The sequence below is a fragment of the Anabrus simplex genome, chromosome 1, assembly GCF_040414725.1.
Source record: "Anabrus simplex isolate iqAnaSimp1 chromosome 1, ASM4041472v1, whole genome shotgun sequence".
Taxonomy (NCBI): Eukaryota; Metazoa; Arthropoda; class Insecta; order Orthoptera; family Tettigoniidae; genus Anabrus; species Anabrus simplex.
The window spans coordinates 478,227,281-478,241,214 of NC_090265.1; the positions used below are offsets into that span (position 1 = coordinate 478,227,281).

Here is a 13,934-nt window from a genome sequence, read left to right on the forward strand (position 1 = left end):
AACTGTTTGTTTTATTTATGTACCTATGATTTTTTTGCTACTTTCCTCTAAAAACTGTGTCACTTTACACAACTGTACACACATGCATTTGGTTGGGAGGTTAGTTACCTAGGAATGTAGCAGAGGGTGAGCTGTAGGCCAGGTACTCCTTATTGGAGCACCAGGGAGGGAACTCGCTCTGTTTAAGAGGGCATGCATTCATGTCTCCATCGTCGTCCCGTTTCCAGGGCAACATGGTCTCTGTAGCAGTAGGAGTGGTCACACGTGCATTCTCTGTACCCAAACAAATCACACCATTGAGTCATCTGACCTGGAAACTTCATGCTTTGATTACATAAATTGTACACACAATGTTAAGAAAAGGGAAGGTATTTGGGATATGTTGACTCTTGATCACATTACAATGAAACAAATAATGTTGAATACCACATGTTACATACATGATAGAAATTCACAAAATTACATTTTTGAATGCTGTCTCTGAGCTCATTTTTTCACAAAAGTTGTAATTTCTTTCACAATTTGTACATAATAATTGGAAATCAATTATGCTATTATCAGAGTTAAGGAGGAAATGATTGATTTGCAGGCAGCAATATGGCAGACACACACACACACACACATGCTTGGCAGAATCACAGAAGTAAAAATGAAATGGCGTATGGCTTTTAGTGTCAGAAGTGTCCGAGAATATGTTCGGCTTGCCAGGTGCAGTTCTTTTGATTTGACGCCCGTAGGTGACCTGTGCATCATGATGAGGATGAAATGATGATGAAGACGACACATACACCCAACCCCCATGCCAGTGAAATTAACCAATGATGGTTAAAATTCCCAACCCTGCTGGGAATCAAACCCAGGACCCCAGTGACCAAAGGCCATCACGCTAACCATTTAGCCAGGTATCTGTACCAGATATTTCAAAGGAATGATGCTAGGAAACTCACTCTTTTTGCTGATATCTTTTTCCTTAAATCAGTAAAGGATTATATTCAATAATTTAGACTTCCATTCTTGATTTTTGTAGTCTAAACATGTATTTCTCTTCCCTTTTAGTCATAAAAGAGTTTATGGTACATCTGTGGTGAAACCAAACTAATTGATTACAAAATATTAAAAACCAACCACAATAAATACTTTTCCTCTACATGGATAAGATTTTCTTTATTGTTCATGTTTTCTTTGTTACAGTCACCCTTAAGTATTTCTTGATCAATGTTTGAATATTTGTCCAATATTTGTCATTTTAGGAAGATATATTGGTCCCAAGAAGGGAATTTTTCTGTGTGTCATCCTGTAAGAATCAGACATCTTATCTCACTGTTTGGAAGATAGCCTCATAGAATTGATTGAAAGTGTTATGGTCTTCAAGAAGAGCCAGGAATTCTTCGTGAAAAAATTATCAATAGCAAGTAAGCGTACGTTATGACAAAAAGTAAGTGTATTTACAATGAACAGTGAAAAAGACTTCAAAAGCACCAGATTCATTTAAATCGAATAGGCATCCTTACTGCACAAATGGATGATTGAAATGTTTATTGATGTGATGTTTTAAATTACCTACATTTTTAAAAAGCAACATGCCTTCATTTTGTTTGTACATATACAAATATGAACTATTAACCATGGGTATCTTGGAGGCTAAATATTATTAAAGCTATTGAAAACTTTACTTTGACAAGTAAAATTTGTGGAGGGCATGGTGCTGCATTATAGAAAGCTCACACATTTCCCTGGGATTAGCCAAGGGAATCATGGGAACAAAATCATATAGATTATTTAAGATTCTTGGATGAGTTACACTATTTTCTGGTTATAGAAGTAAATTAGATGAAAGCCTACAATGTTAACTATTATAAGTCCTCCTTCTTCTTGAGGCGCCTTCTCCTAGCGGAGGTTGGCGGTCCACATAGCCAGCTCCAGACATGATGTTGCAGCATGGAAAGCATCTTCTGAAGTGCAGTTGCAGCATCTTCGGATGTCCTTAAACCATAAATTCCTCCTCCTGCCAACAGACCTTTTTCCCTGTATCTTACCTTCAATGATGAGTTGTAATAGGTGGTACTTCTTGCCTCTCATAATGTGCCCTAGATATTTTTTTTTTTTTACAGTAAATAATAGTTCTTTTTGTTTCTTCATGTGAGGAAGGACTTCATAATTTGAAATTTTCAGCACCCAAGGTATGCGGAGTAGGCGGCGATATAAAGTAGATACATTTCAAAAGCTCTCAATTCTTTTTTTCTAGAGTTTGGTCAAGGGTCCAGCTTTCACATCCAAAGAGAAAAATGGAGATTACATAGCACCGAATCATACACATTCTCAATTGCACACTTAGATCTGATTTTGTAAATAGCTGTTTCATGCTAAAAAATTGTTTCCTGGCCTGTTCTCTTCTAGATTTTATCTCTCTAGATTTTATTCCTCATCTAGCACACTACCCAAGTATTTGAAGGAGGATACTTGTTCAATCTTACTGACTTTTATTGACAGGGTTGCTTGGATTTTTCTTAGAGAAGACTATAACTGTGGTCTTGGAAGCGTTGACAAACAGGCCAAACTCTTCACTGCGCTGCACTAATTTGTCTATCATGCGTTGGAATGCAGGTAATTAATTTATTATGACAACAGTATCATCTGCGTACCTGATATTGTTAATTGCCTGTTCATTTATAACTATTCCACTGTTTTCTTTCAGCAACACTTCCCTAAATATTGCTTCAGAATAAATTTTTATGGAAGTGTTGCTGGAAGGCCCTTAAAAGTCATTAAAAACATATTTTCAAAATTTTGGCTAGCTTAAACATCTAGTTTATAATGATGATGTGTAACTTACAAGGTCAAATAAGTTAGCAATAGTTCTCCAAAAACCATGAAAGTAGTTAGTGGGATGTAAATCAAATAATATTATTATTAACCCTGCAGTGCTCGTACACGAACTTATAGTCCGCACGCTGCTATTTTTCTCTTCCCCTACTTGTCCTTGACCTTAGGAGACATGTGACTTCAATACCTTCCTGTCAATAGCTCCCATGCATCATTCTCTCATTTCACTTCATTCTGTGCAGTAGTTTTGAAACAAATAGTTGATACAGATTGACAGTCCCATGCGACTATTGCCGTATAAGATAGCTAATTGTTGCTGCTTACATAAGGATTGCAAGTGGGCTATTTTTGTAGGTAGTAGGACTTCAATTGGAGGTTTTTATGTCACTACTTGTGGTTCTTGATCATATGGATAGCATTTGTTGCAAGTTAAAGCAAATAATTCTGACAACCCCGTGCCATGCAGGGAGTTCCTTCGCCGCTTGTCCTATGAACTTGTTGCAGAACATGTACGAAACTGAGCTGCCATAAATAATCTGCCTAGTAATATTCCTTTACTAAGCAAAAAATTAAATGTATCTTCCTAATTCAATACAAAACATATTCCATCATTAGATGAAGCAATAAAAATCAAACATGTTTCAGCTCGTTTGAGCCATCTTCAGTGAAATAAGGGGAGTTAAAGTAATCTACATAATAATAGCTAAAGATGTGTTACAAACATAATGAAAGAACAAATGAAAACAAAAAAGAAAGATGGAAACACAAACAATACCAATATACAATATTTACATCACTAGATGGAGCAATAAATAACTTGCTGAGACAAATTCAGTGAACACGGGGTTAATATAAAACATAATTGAAACCAAAAAATGTGCTAAGAAAATAAAATAAAATAAAAGATAACAGTAAAAGATAATAGTAATATTCCGTCAAGGATCTGTGAAATTTTCAAAATTGAACCTAAAGGATTCCCTGTGGAGAATTCCAGCCACCACAGGGGTCGTCGTGCTTACTGTGATAGGAAAAAGTACAGAACAGTTGCAAGAAGTGTGATAAATACTTGTGTCTTGAATATGTAAATATTTTGTGCTCCGAATGCTTGGAGCATGTACAAAGTGACTAAAATGTGTTAAGAGATGTTAATTCTTTATTATAAAATGTATTATGTGTTTATCTCTGACTGACAAGCTTTTTGTGGCTATCTCCTGAGTCGTTGAACTGATTAGTCCTTTAACATTGTTCTGTAACATTTTGACATTTTTTATGTTGTATATACTTTTAGAATGATTAAAGAGATTTTAAATTAGCTATTGCACCTCAAAAATGCATTTTTTATATTAGTTTTGTGTCAACAACGTCCAAATATACTTATATGTACGTGCAGATCCACAGTCTGTCGCGACTACTCACTGCACAAAAGGAAGCGCGACTACTGTGGGGTTAAGTTAATGACAGAATGCAGAGTTGGCGCCTTGTACCATCACACTACAAGCAGAAAACATTGTACATCAACCTAAGCAAAATCTCGGTAATCCAAAGAAAGAATTGCACAAAATGAAAATTCAGCAACATTGGTGACTTTTTCCTCACGTACAGCATAACCAACCTTGGTGCACATGTTTAGATTTTGGAACACCATGGTACGGTAACTAAATTTGATATTGATGAAAATGAAATAGCGGAAAAATACATTTACTTCTAACATAAAACAGACAGCAATTATTTTCATTGTTTCAAAACATACACAGAGAATATACATAGAACAATGATGTGGAGTTAAGTCCAGTGCTGTTGTATGACATTGACGTAGTCAAAGATGGTGACTATTTTTGACATCTAAAAGAAGCATTTTCTTCAGATATGAAAGATCTACTTAACCTTTTCACTCCAGCAAAGTGAGAGTGGACACTTGGCTTTGAGGACAAGATCATACGGCAGCTGGCCCTACTCGCTGTATGCGATACTTTCCACTCTCTACTTTCTTGCTTCCTTTTGTTCATGTTGTTAATACATGACAGGTTGACTGATTTAAAAAAGAAATTCAACAAACTTCCAATTATTTGCATGCGGATTACCCATGCATAATTCAGTGAATTTAAAAAAAGCAGCCTGAAGTACTGTAATGTGTTATAATTAGAAATGTTTTCATTTAAAATGCACTATTATGCATGTGACTCATGTTTTACTGCCGTTAGACACTATGGGCACCATTCCCACCATTGGTCGCCCCTGAAATATTTTTCTGTTGCTTCCCATTTTATCTTCAGGTGAATGCTGTGACTGTAACCTCATAATATGTCTGTGGCTGATTGCCTGTGTATATCTTTGCCAAACTATTTCCCTAGGAGATAAACGTAGATAATTTCCAATCCACTTAAAGTCTGTAGTAAAAGAAAATAGATTCAAGTTTTCTTCTGGGACAGTTCCCTTCAGAATTTTTGCTCTATGTTTATACCATGAGGAAGGCATTGTTGACCATACTTTTCTAGCTACTGAAAGATCTCAGTAACAGCCTCTAAAATGAACCCCCTGTGGGTCGGGGTGGTAGAATAATGCCCATGGTAGCGCAAGGGGCTCTTAACTTGGGAGCGTGAGTTGGCGATGATGGGGTCTTTAGCTGAGCCCTGGCATTGCTTCCACTTACTTGTGCCAGGCTCTTCACTTTCATTTAATCCTATTCGACCTCACTTGGTCAACTGTTGTTAATTTTCTGACCCTGGCAGTATTAGGTCACGAGGCCTAGGGAGGCTTTCATTTTCTCGCCCTTCATTGCCCTCGTCTTTCTTCGACCGACACCTTTATATTTCGAAGTGTCGGACCCCATCCATTTTCCCCTCCGATCAATATTAGTAGAGGATGGTTGCCTACTTACTCTTAAAACAATAATAACCACCAGCTCTAAAACGAATCATTGACAAACCTATATCACATTTCTTGTTGTTGCTGAAGTTACACACTGTTTACATGTGCTAGGAAGTTAACAGATAAATACAAACATGTTGCTTTAACTATTGAAAAGAAATTAGAAGTTATAGATGTCAGAAAAAAGAAGAAGAATAACATTAGAAGCATTCACACCTAACAACCTGTACTAACATCTCCAAATACGAAATTAGTATTCTTTTAAATATGCATATTTTTAAAGTAGGCTATGTTTTTATTTTTAAATTTTATATATGTTTAAGTAAGTTATAAACAAATTGATTGATTTTATAAAAAGTCAAGACTAAGAAATACGTACTGTACTTTGAAAGCTCAGTTTATCATAAATATTTGAAACGACCAGCTTTCTGTTTAGAAACTACAAAATAATGTTATACTAAAGCATTGAAGGTTGTTTGGCAATGCAAGGATAGGTAAGGGCTATCCTCCGGGCCACCTTTTAAACAGACTAAAGCGGAAATGAGGGTGAATGCCAAGGGAAGATGAGGGTGAGAAGGGTTGTGTCTACAGTATTGTCACATGGTAGGAGAGCGGAAAGCAGCAGTGGGGGGCACATTTCATGCCCTTTGTCAACATGAGTTCTGGCAATGCTGCTGCCAATGCGGAGCTGCCATACTTACTCAGTAGATGCCTTGACCACATGTGTGCAGTTAGTATCATAGTCCATTTAAAACAGCAGTGAGAGAACTTTATCAGTGTGATTCGCTATTAAAAAACAGTGAATGTGCATACCATGTGCTAAATTTTTCTTCACAACAATGGTGCAATTATGTAGAACACGTGAAACAGAGAATCACATGTGGGAAGCTGATAGCCTCATAGAACATCTTCACGCAAAATTGTGATCAACCTCAATGATGGCAGCTACAGCTCCCGTGATGATACTTCATGTGCTGACCCTGATTCTGATTCCGACTTGTGTGTGCAACCACTCGCTAGTTGCTTTACGTAGCACCAACACAGATAGGTTTTCTGGCGATGATGGGATAGGAAAGGGCTGGGAGTGGGAAGGAAGTGACCATGGCCTTAATTAAGGTACAGCCCCAGCATTTGCCTGGTGTGAAAATGGGAAACCACAGAAAACCATTTTCAGGGCTGGCGACAGTGGGGTTCGAACCCACTATTTCCCGAATATGCAAACACTCAATACAAAGTAATTACTGCTGCACAGGTAAGCTGATGCTTAAATGTGCTGCATGATGATATAAACATATTTTATGTGTCCAATAATCCGATCATAATAGAAATAATAATAACAACAACAATAACAACAGCGTTCTTTGTCAACACGAGTTCTGGCAATGCTGCCGCCAATGTGGAGTTATCCCTGCTATTTCTGGGGTCGCTGGAGCTGCCCAGACTCATTTTTTGATTTTGACTGGGGGTTTAAGACTGGATGCTCTTCCTAACTCCATGTGATTCTTGAGATGAAAATCTCAACACAGAATCTAATAATAATAATAATAATAATAATAATAATAATAATAATAATAATAATAATAATAATAATAATAATAATAATTTATTTTTATTTATAAAAATATTTATTTAGTGAAATCATGCTGGACAAAGCGGGGGTGGGACAGGTTTTCACCTGGATCCACCATTTCCCCTGTCAGTTTCAAAGTTCATTCCGATAGGCGTGCTTTATTACTTCTTTCACTTATTCATAAATTATCGCCTGTGAGTAGTGTAACCGACCTCTCCAGCTGGCGCAATTCAAATACTTGGAATTAGGTGGGGTATCATTCCATACCTGGCCTGGTCTTTGACTTGAATCAAGCCACACATTTAGATAATGATAGTGATTGATAAATAATAAAATAATGTGGGCCTAATATATATAATGATAATAATTCAATGTAATATTTATTGTGTATGTCAAAAGAAATCAATCACAATGCTTTAAGCATGAAATTATAGTTAATACATAGCTTAATTCAGTTCCGACAAAAGAGTAGCATTACAAAAATTTTGCAGTTTGGGCTGGGAAGACTTGGGAGAAAGAAGACGAGCTGTTCGACTAAGTGGTATGTTATAGATGTTGACTCCCATAGGGAACCTGAAATATTTGTCCTGAATGTGATATGTGGTATGTGATATGTGGTATGTGGTATGTTCCAAGTTGTCAGTGGAGAGATGGCGTGGAATGACATTAGTAGACAAATAGGTTTGAGTGGTGTCTTTAAAAGTAGGAAAGATCACAATATGAAGATAAAGTTGGAATTCAAGAGGACAAATTGGGGCAAATATTCATTTATAGGAAGTAGGGACTGGAATTACTTACCAAGGGAGATGTTCAATAAATTTCCAATTACTTTGAAATCATTTAAGAAAAGGTTAGGAAACAACAGATAGGAAATCTGCCACCTGGGCGACTGCCCTAAATGCAGATCAGGATTGATTGATTGAATGATTGATTGATTGATTGATTGATTGATTGATTGATTGATTGATTGATTGATTGATTGATTGATTGATTGATTGATTCATGTTTTAATATGTAGCTGTTAAGTGGCATTATGGGAGTCCACTAGTATGAATACGTTGATGCATTAATTCTTTTAAAAGTGCTCAAGTTACAATCTGTGCTGTGTTATAGTGCTGAGTATTTCAATCCCACACCAGTTCATTTGGCAACCAAGACAAGTACGATGAGGCAATGACATTACTTCTGCTTTATTCTGTTCAAAAGGTGACCCAGAGAATAGGATTGGGAAGGTAACAGCTGTGCCTTTAATTAAGGTACAGCCTAAGCTTTTACCCGGTGTGAAAATAGGTAGAAAACCATTTTCAGGGTTGCTGATAGCGGGATTCAAACCACCATCTCCCAAATGCAAGCTTACAGCTACATGACCTGAACCACATGACCAACTTTCTCAGATGATGTTTTGTGATGGAGTCTCTACCATAGTGACACTGAATATAAATAATGAAAACATCATGTTAAAATCATCAATTACTGCTTTTGGATTCTTACCTAACAGAACAAGTATATAAGCCAATTAAACATATCTATTTGCTTGCCTTGTCACTAAACAATGCCAGTAATGTCAATGAAATGGAACTTAATTTCTCACAGCCTGAAATAACAGGTAAAAACCCATAAATCACTATTCCCTTTCTTTCTTTCTTTCCTTCCTAATACTTTGTCAAGATTTTGCAATAGTACTCTAAAAGAAATCATGGTAGTCTAGTCAACAAGGCAGGAGGATTGAATTATTTGCCATTGCAGCCTTCAATATAACCCGTAACACAGTCAATATGGCTAAAACCTGTGTGTGGAAATAATATGATAAAATGAAATGATGAAACAATTTAAATAATGACTCACCAGTATCAGAATCACGGGAAAGTTTCTTCTGTACTTCACTACCTCCAGAGACAGTTGGGGGCTCCTCTGTTGGGAACATAAATATTTGTTATAGACATAAAATAACTATTTTGTCAATAAGGATGTTAATAGTAAATGTTTCACATAAAGGATGCAATAATAAATTAGTTTTTAGCAGACTCTATAAAACAACACCTAATGAGCAAACCAAGCTTTCTGAAAACTATGAACAGATATTTAGCTATTTTTAATATTTATTGCAGATTTGTCTTCAGGGTACACTACAGGGCCCATCACAAAATATGGTTTGTCATGATTTGAGACTGTAATACTAAACTGATAAAATTATTTCAGTTCTACCTTTTTATTTATTCATAGTTCAGTTAACATTGTATTTTTCACTGTCATATTCATTATGCTACATGTAACAAGCTTTAACAGCTTCATTTCTAATAATAGTAATCCTATATTGACTATAATCAAATAGTGAATATTTAAGATAAATTTAAATATTATAACCAAGTGGTCCACCTATTCAATATAATAATTATATGATTTATTATATTTAGTACATGTTTTGTACCCTAAGGGACATCATCAGCAATAATAAATTAACATTAATATATCACGATACAAAATATTATTTAACGTGTCTTTCTACTTTAATAGTATCTTAAGAGGGGTGAAAAATGGTGAAAAGGGAGTTGAATACCTTTTATGAGGATGCTTATATCACAAAAACTGAGATGTTACAGGCATGAAAATTGGTATCTCCTATAAAAATAAACACATTTTTTTGTTTTTAGAAAATCCACCTAAAATTCACAGGAGTGAAAATGGCGTGAATTTTTGAAATGAGTACCAGTATACCAAGAGTATATCTTAAAAATGTAGCATGTTACAGTAATGAAAATGAGTATTTGGAATCTCCTTTATAAATAAAGGAACACGTATTTCTTTTGTTTTTGGTAAAACCATTTAAGGGGGAGGAGGTTAAAAGGACTGAAAAGGGGGTTGAATTCTTTTTATTAGGATACTGATATCTCAAAAACTGAAGGATACAGGCATGAAAATTGGACTTTGGAATCTCCTTTAAAATCAAAGGAACATTTATTCTTCTATTTTCAGAAAATTCACTTAAGGGGTGGGTGAAGAAAAAGTGAAAAATGATTTGACTTCTTTTATATGAGGATACTTATATCTCAGAAACTGAAGATGTTACAGACGTGAAAATTTGTATTTGGAATCTCATTTAAAAATGACAAAACACGTATTTTTTGTTTTCACAAAATGCACCTAAGAGATGTGGGAGGGGGCTGTGGAAAGGACTGAAAAACGGATTGAATACCTCTTACGAGGATACCGATACCTCAAAAACTGAAGATTTACAGACATGAACATTGTTATTTTGAATCTCCTTTAAACACACAGACACATATTTTTTGTTTTTGGAAAATCCACTGAAAGGGGGGGGGGGGGGGGTGGAGCTTGTAAAGAAGTCAAATAGTGGTTGAAGTATTTTTATTATGATACTTAGTTTCAAGTATATAAATGAAAACACTATGACATGTGTCTGTACATTGACTGTGTTGGCAAAATTTTCATACAGTTATACGTTTCAGGTGTAATAATGACCATCTGCATATATTTTAGCTTTCGTTTCCTAAAGGTCCTCATTTTTACCCCTCTCCCCAAAGTCAAGATGGCAGCACAATCTGTCCGATGAGGTAGAAAATTGAAATTTGGCAAAATTATAGGTATTAGCCTGTAACCAAGGGAAAAATTCCAAGATGTTTAAATTTTTCACTTTTTACCCCCAGAAAATATCGAGATATGGAGGCAATTTTAATGACGGTACAGACCTTCGTTTTGAAGTATTTCATGGCTAAATGGTAAGGCATATCACAAAACGGATGGCACAATCTCAGTTTAATTTGGTGTGATCTACAACTTTGGTCCTATGACTTTTTGCCATATCTCTATCCCTTATGCGTTAGAAAGAGCAGCAATTCTCAATTGCATGTAAATTTTGTACTTTTTACTTTACAATGTTGATTAAGGATAAAGGGTTTCCACCTGTTCAATACAATGACATAGTGACTTAATTAAAATATCACATTTTTATTATTATCATTATGGTACCGGTTTCGGCATCTCCCATGCCATCATCAGCCAATGAAAATTTGTAAGGTATTATAGGTAATTACATGAGATATTTATGCAGTATAGAAAAAAAATTTTTTTACAGCTAAAATATATGTGAATGGCCTTGAAGAGTACAAGGTGTTCTTTTTAAAACTTTTTAAAACTCTCAAAAATGGAATATGTTTTAATCTCTTTTAAAAATAAAGTAACACATACCTTTTTGTTTTCAAAAAAGGACAGGAAAAGGGTTTGAATTGTTTTCATTAGGATACAGGTATCTCAAAATCTGAAGATATTACAGACGTGAAAATTGGTATTTGGAATCTCCTTTAAAAATAAAGTAACACGTATTTTTCTTGTTTTTGTAAAATCCACTTAGTCGAACAGCTCGTCTTCTTTCTTCCAAGTCTTCCCAGCCCAAATTTTGCAACATTTTTGTAACACTACTCTTTTGTCGGAAATCTCTCAGAGCAAATCGAGCTGCTTTTCTTTGGATTTTTTCCAGTTCATGAATCGAGTAATCCTGGAACCATACTCTAGTTGGGGTCTTACCAGAGATTTTTATGCCCTCTCCTTTACATCCTTACTACAACCCCTAAACTCCCGCATAACTATGTGCAGAGATCTGTACCCTCTATTTACAATCCCATTTATGTGATTACCCCAATAAAGATCTTTCCTTATATTAACACCTAGATACTTACAATGATCCTCAAAAGGAACTTTCACCCCATCAATGCAGTAATTAAAACAGAGAGGATATTTATTTCCTATTTGTGAAACTCACAACCTGATTTTTAACCCCATTTATCATCATACCATTGCCTGCTGTCCATCTCACAACATTATCGAGGTCATTTTGCAGTTGCTCACAATCTTGTAAAATATCATATACTTCAAAACATTTCTCCCCTAGAGGTTTAGATGGTATTGATTCTCAAAAACACAATATCCATTTTTCCAAAACCGTGTCAGGCATAAACATAACTTTTTTTTTAAATGGAGGGTGGTCTTCTATATCCTAGATGTTAATGAATATTCTAAAACATTCACCCCTTAAAAGAAGTATTCATTCTTCCATTACTGTCTGCCGAACAAATCAAAATTTCACAGGTTGGTCACTTTTACGTTCTAGATGTTAAATCGAATAAGGTTTAAAACATTCAAATTCTTCCGAACGAGGTTCAAGTGAGTGGTAGATTATAAAATAAATAATCATTCCCCCAAACTGTTTGACATACGAACTGAGGGCATATTTTACAGGCTCAGCTGACAGAGGACTCTCCAAATTTTGTATTTGGAATCTTCTTTAAAAATAAAGAACAAGCATTCTTTTATTTTTGGAAAATCCAATTAAGGGTGGGTAAATGAGTTGAAAAATGAATTTAATTCTTTCTATGAGGATACTTATATCACAAAAGCGAAGGGTGTTACAGATAATAGTAACTTCCATTTTAAAGCCATAGTGAAGCACGGGTATCTTGCTAGTAGCACATAAAAGAACTCCTGTAGGGCAAAGTTCTAGCACTTCATTGTCTTGGGAACTGGAAATGAAGTTTGTGGGATATAAAATGTAAAATATTATTATTATTATTATTATTATTATTATTATTATTATTATTATTATTATTATTATTATTATTATTATTATTGTACTGGAGGTACACCCGCTCCATGCATTTCATCTGGGGGGCTTTTAGAAGTCCATCTCTATCGTGTACTTCAAACTGTGTTTGGAAGAAATTTGAACATTTATTGTCAGATGTCTCTACTGTCTACTTATGTGCCCCCTCTGGTGGGAAGATGAACAATTAATTTTCAAAGAAATTTTTTAATTTTAAGGTTTTCAGAACTTTTTTTTTTTTTTTTTTTTTGCTAGTTGTTTTACGTCGCACCGACACAGATAGGTCTTACGGCGACGATGGGACAGGAAAGGGCTAGGAGTGGGAAGGAAGCGGCCGTGGCCTTAATTAAGGTACAGCCCCAGCATTTGCCTGGTGTGAAAATGGGAAACCACGGAAAACCATTTTCAGGGCTGCCGACAGTGGGGTTCGAACCTACTATCTCCCGAATACTGGATACTGGCCGCACTTAAACGACTGCAGCTATCGAGCTCGGTGTTTTCAGAACTGAAATGTTGTAAATTCTTGTTTGTGTTCTCAGGTTACTAGCACTGCTATCCCTTCCTCCTTCTAAATTTTTGACCAATCAGGAATTTTGTACATTTATTAAATCGACCAACAGAATTTGTGGGTGTGCACAGGGTTTTGGCCCAGAGAATTCTGGAACCTTGCTCTCCGCTATAAAAGCTGGGACCTTTTGGGCCATGTTGTCTTTTCCATCGCTCCAGTCAAGAGGTTTAGAGTGTGTCAGAGGCAAGGGGCAAGTCTTGCCCAAAATCGGAAGGCCCATCAGCCCAAGGTATTGGCAGACATCTTTTAATCATGTAGTAGTCTCAGAAAGCTAACTTGAGCAGAAGGTTTCAGTATTCTTTCTTAATGTAAAACTCAATCTTTCAATGTAAGTTTTCAAACAAGTCTAAAGACCTTAGTCTACCTTAGGGAATAAAGAGTGTGAACCCTCTTTTATTCCCCTTCAACTTGGTATTGAGGTGACTATGATTTTGTAAACCTAAAAATTTATCTCTTCTTTTGGAATATAAATTTTTTTCTCCATCTAGTCA

At 35.6% G+C, this 13,934-nt stretch overlaps 1 protein-coding gene across 6 annotated transcripts in view; it reads right to left on the bottom strand.

The window, feature by feature from the left end:
• Positions 1 to 13,934, bottom strand: part of LOC136856968 (sodium/hydrogen exchanger 3) — an 822,567-nt gene that overhangs the window by 12,434 nt on the left and 796,199 nt on the right. For 5 of the 6 annotated variants that reach the window (XM_067135270.2, XM_067135273.2, XM_067135271.2 and 2 more), the window contains 2 exons: positions 9,107 to 9,172; positions 109 to 273 (listed from right to left, as the gene is read on the bottom strand). In XM_067135270.2, coding sequence (XP_066991371.2) covers positions 109 to 273; positions 9,107 to 9,172 — 231 coding nt within the window. The remainder of the gene's footprint in view (positions 1 to 108; positions 274 to 9,106; positions 9,173 to 13,934) is intronic. The other variant, XM_067135274.2, reaches the window with a different exon arrangement.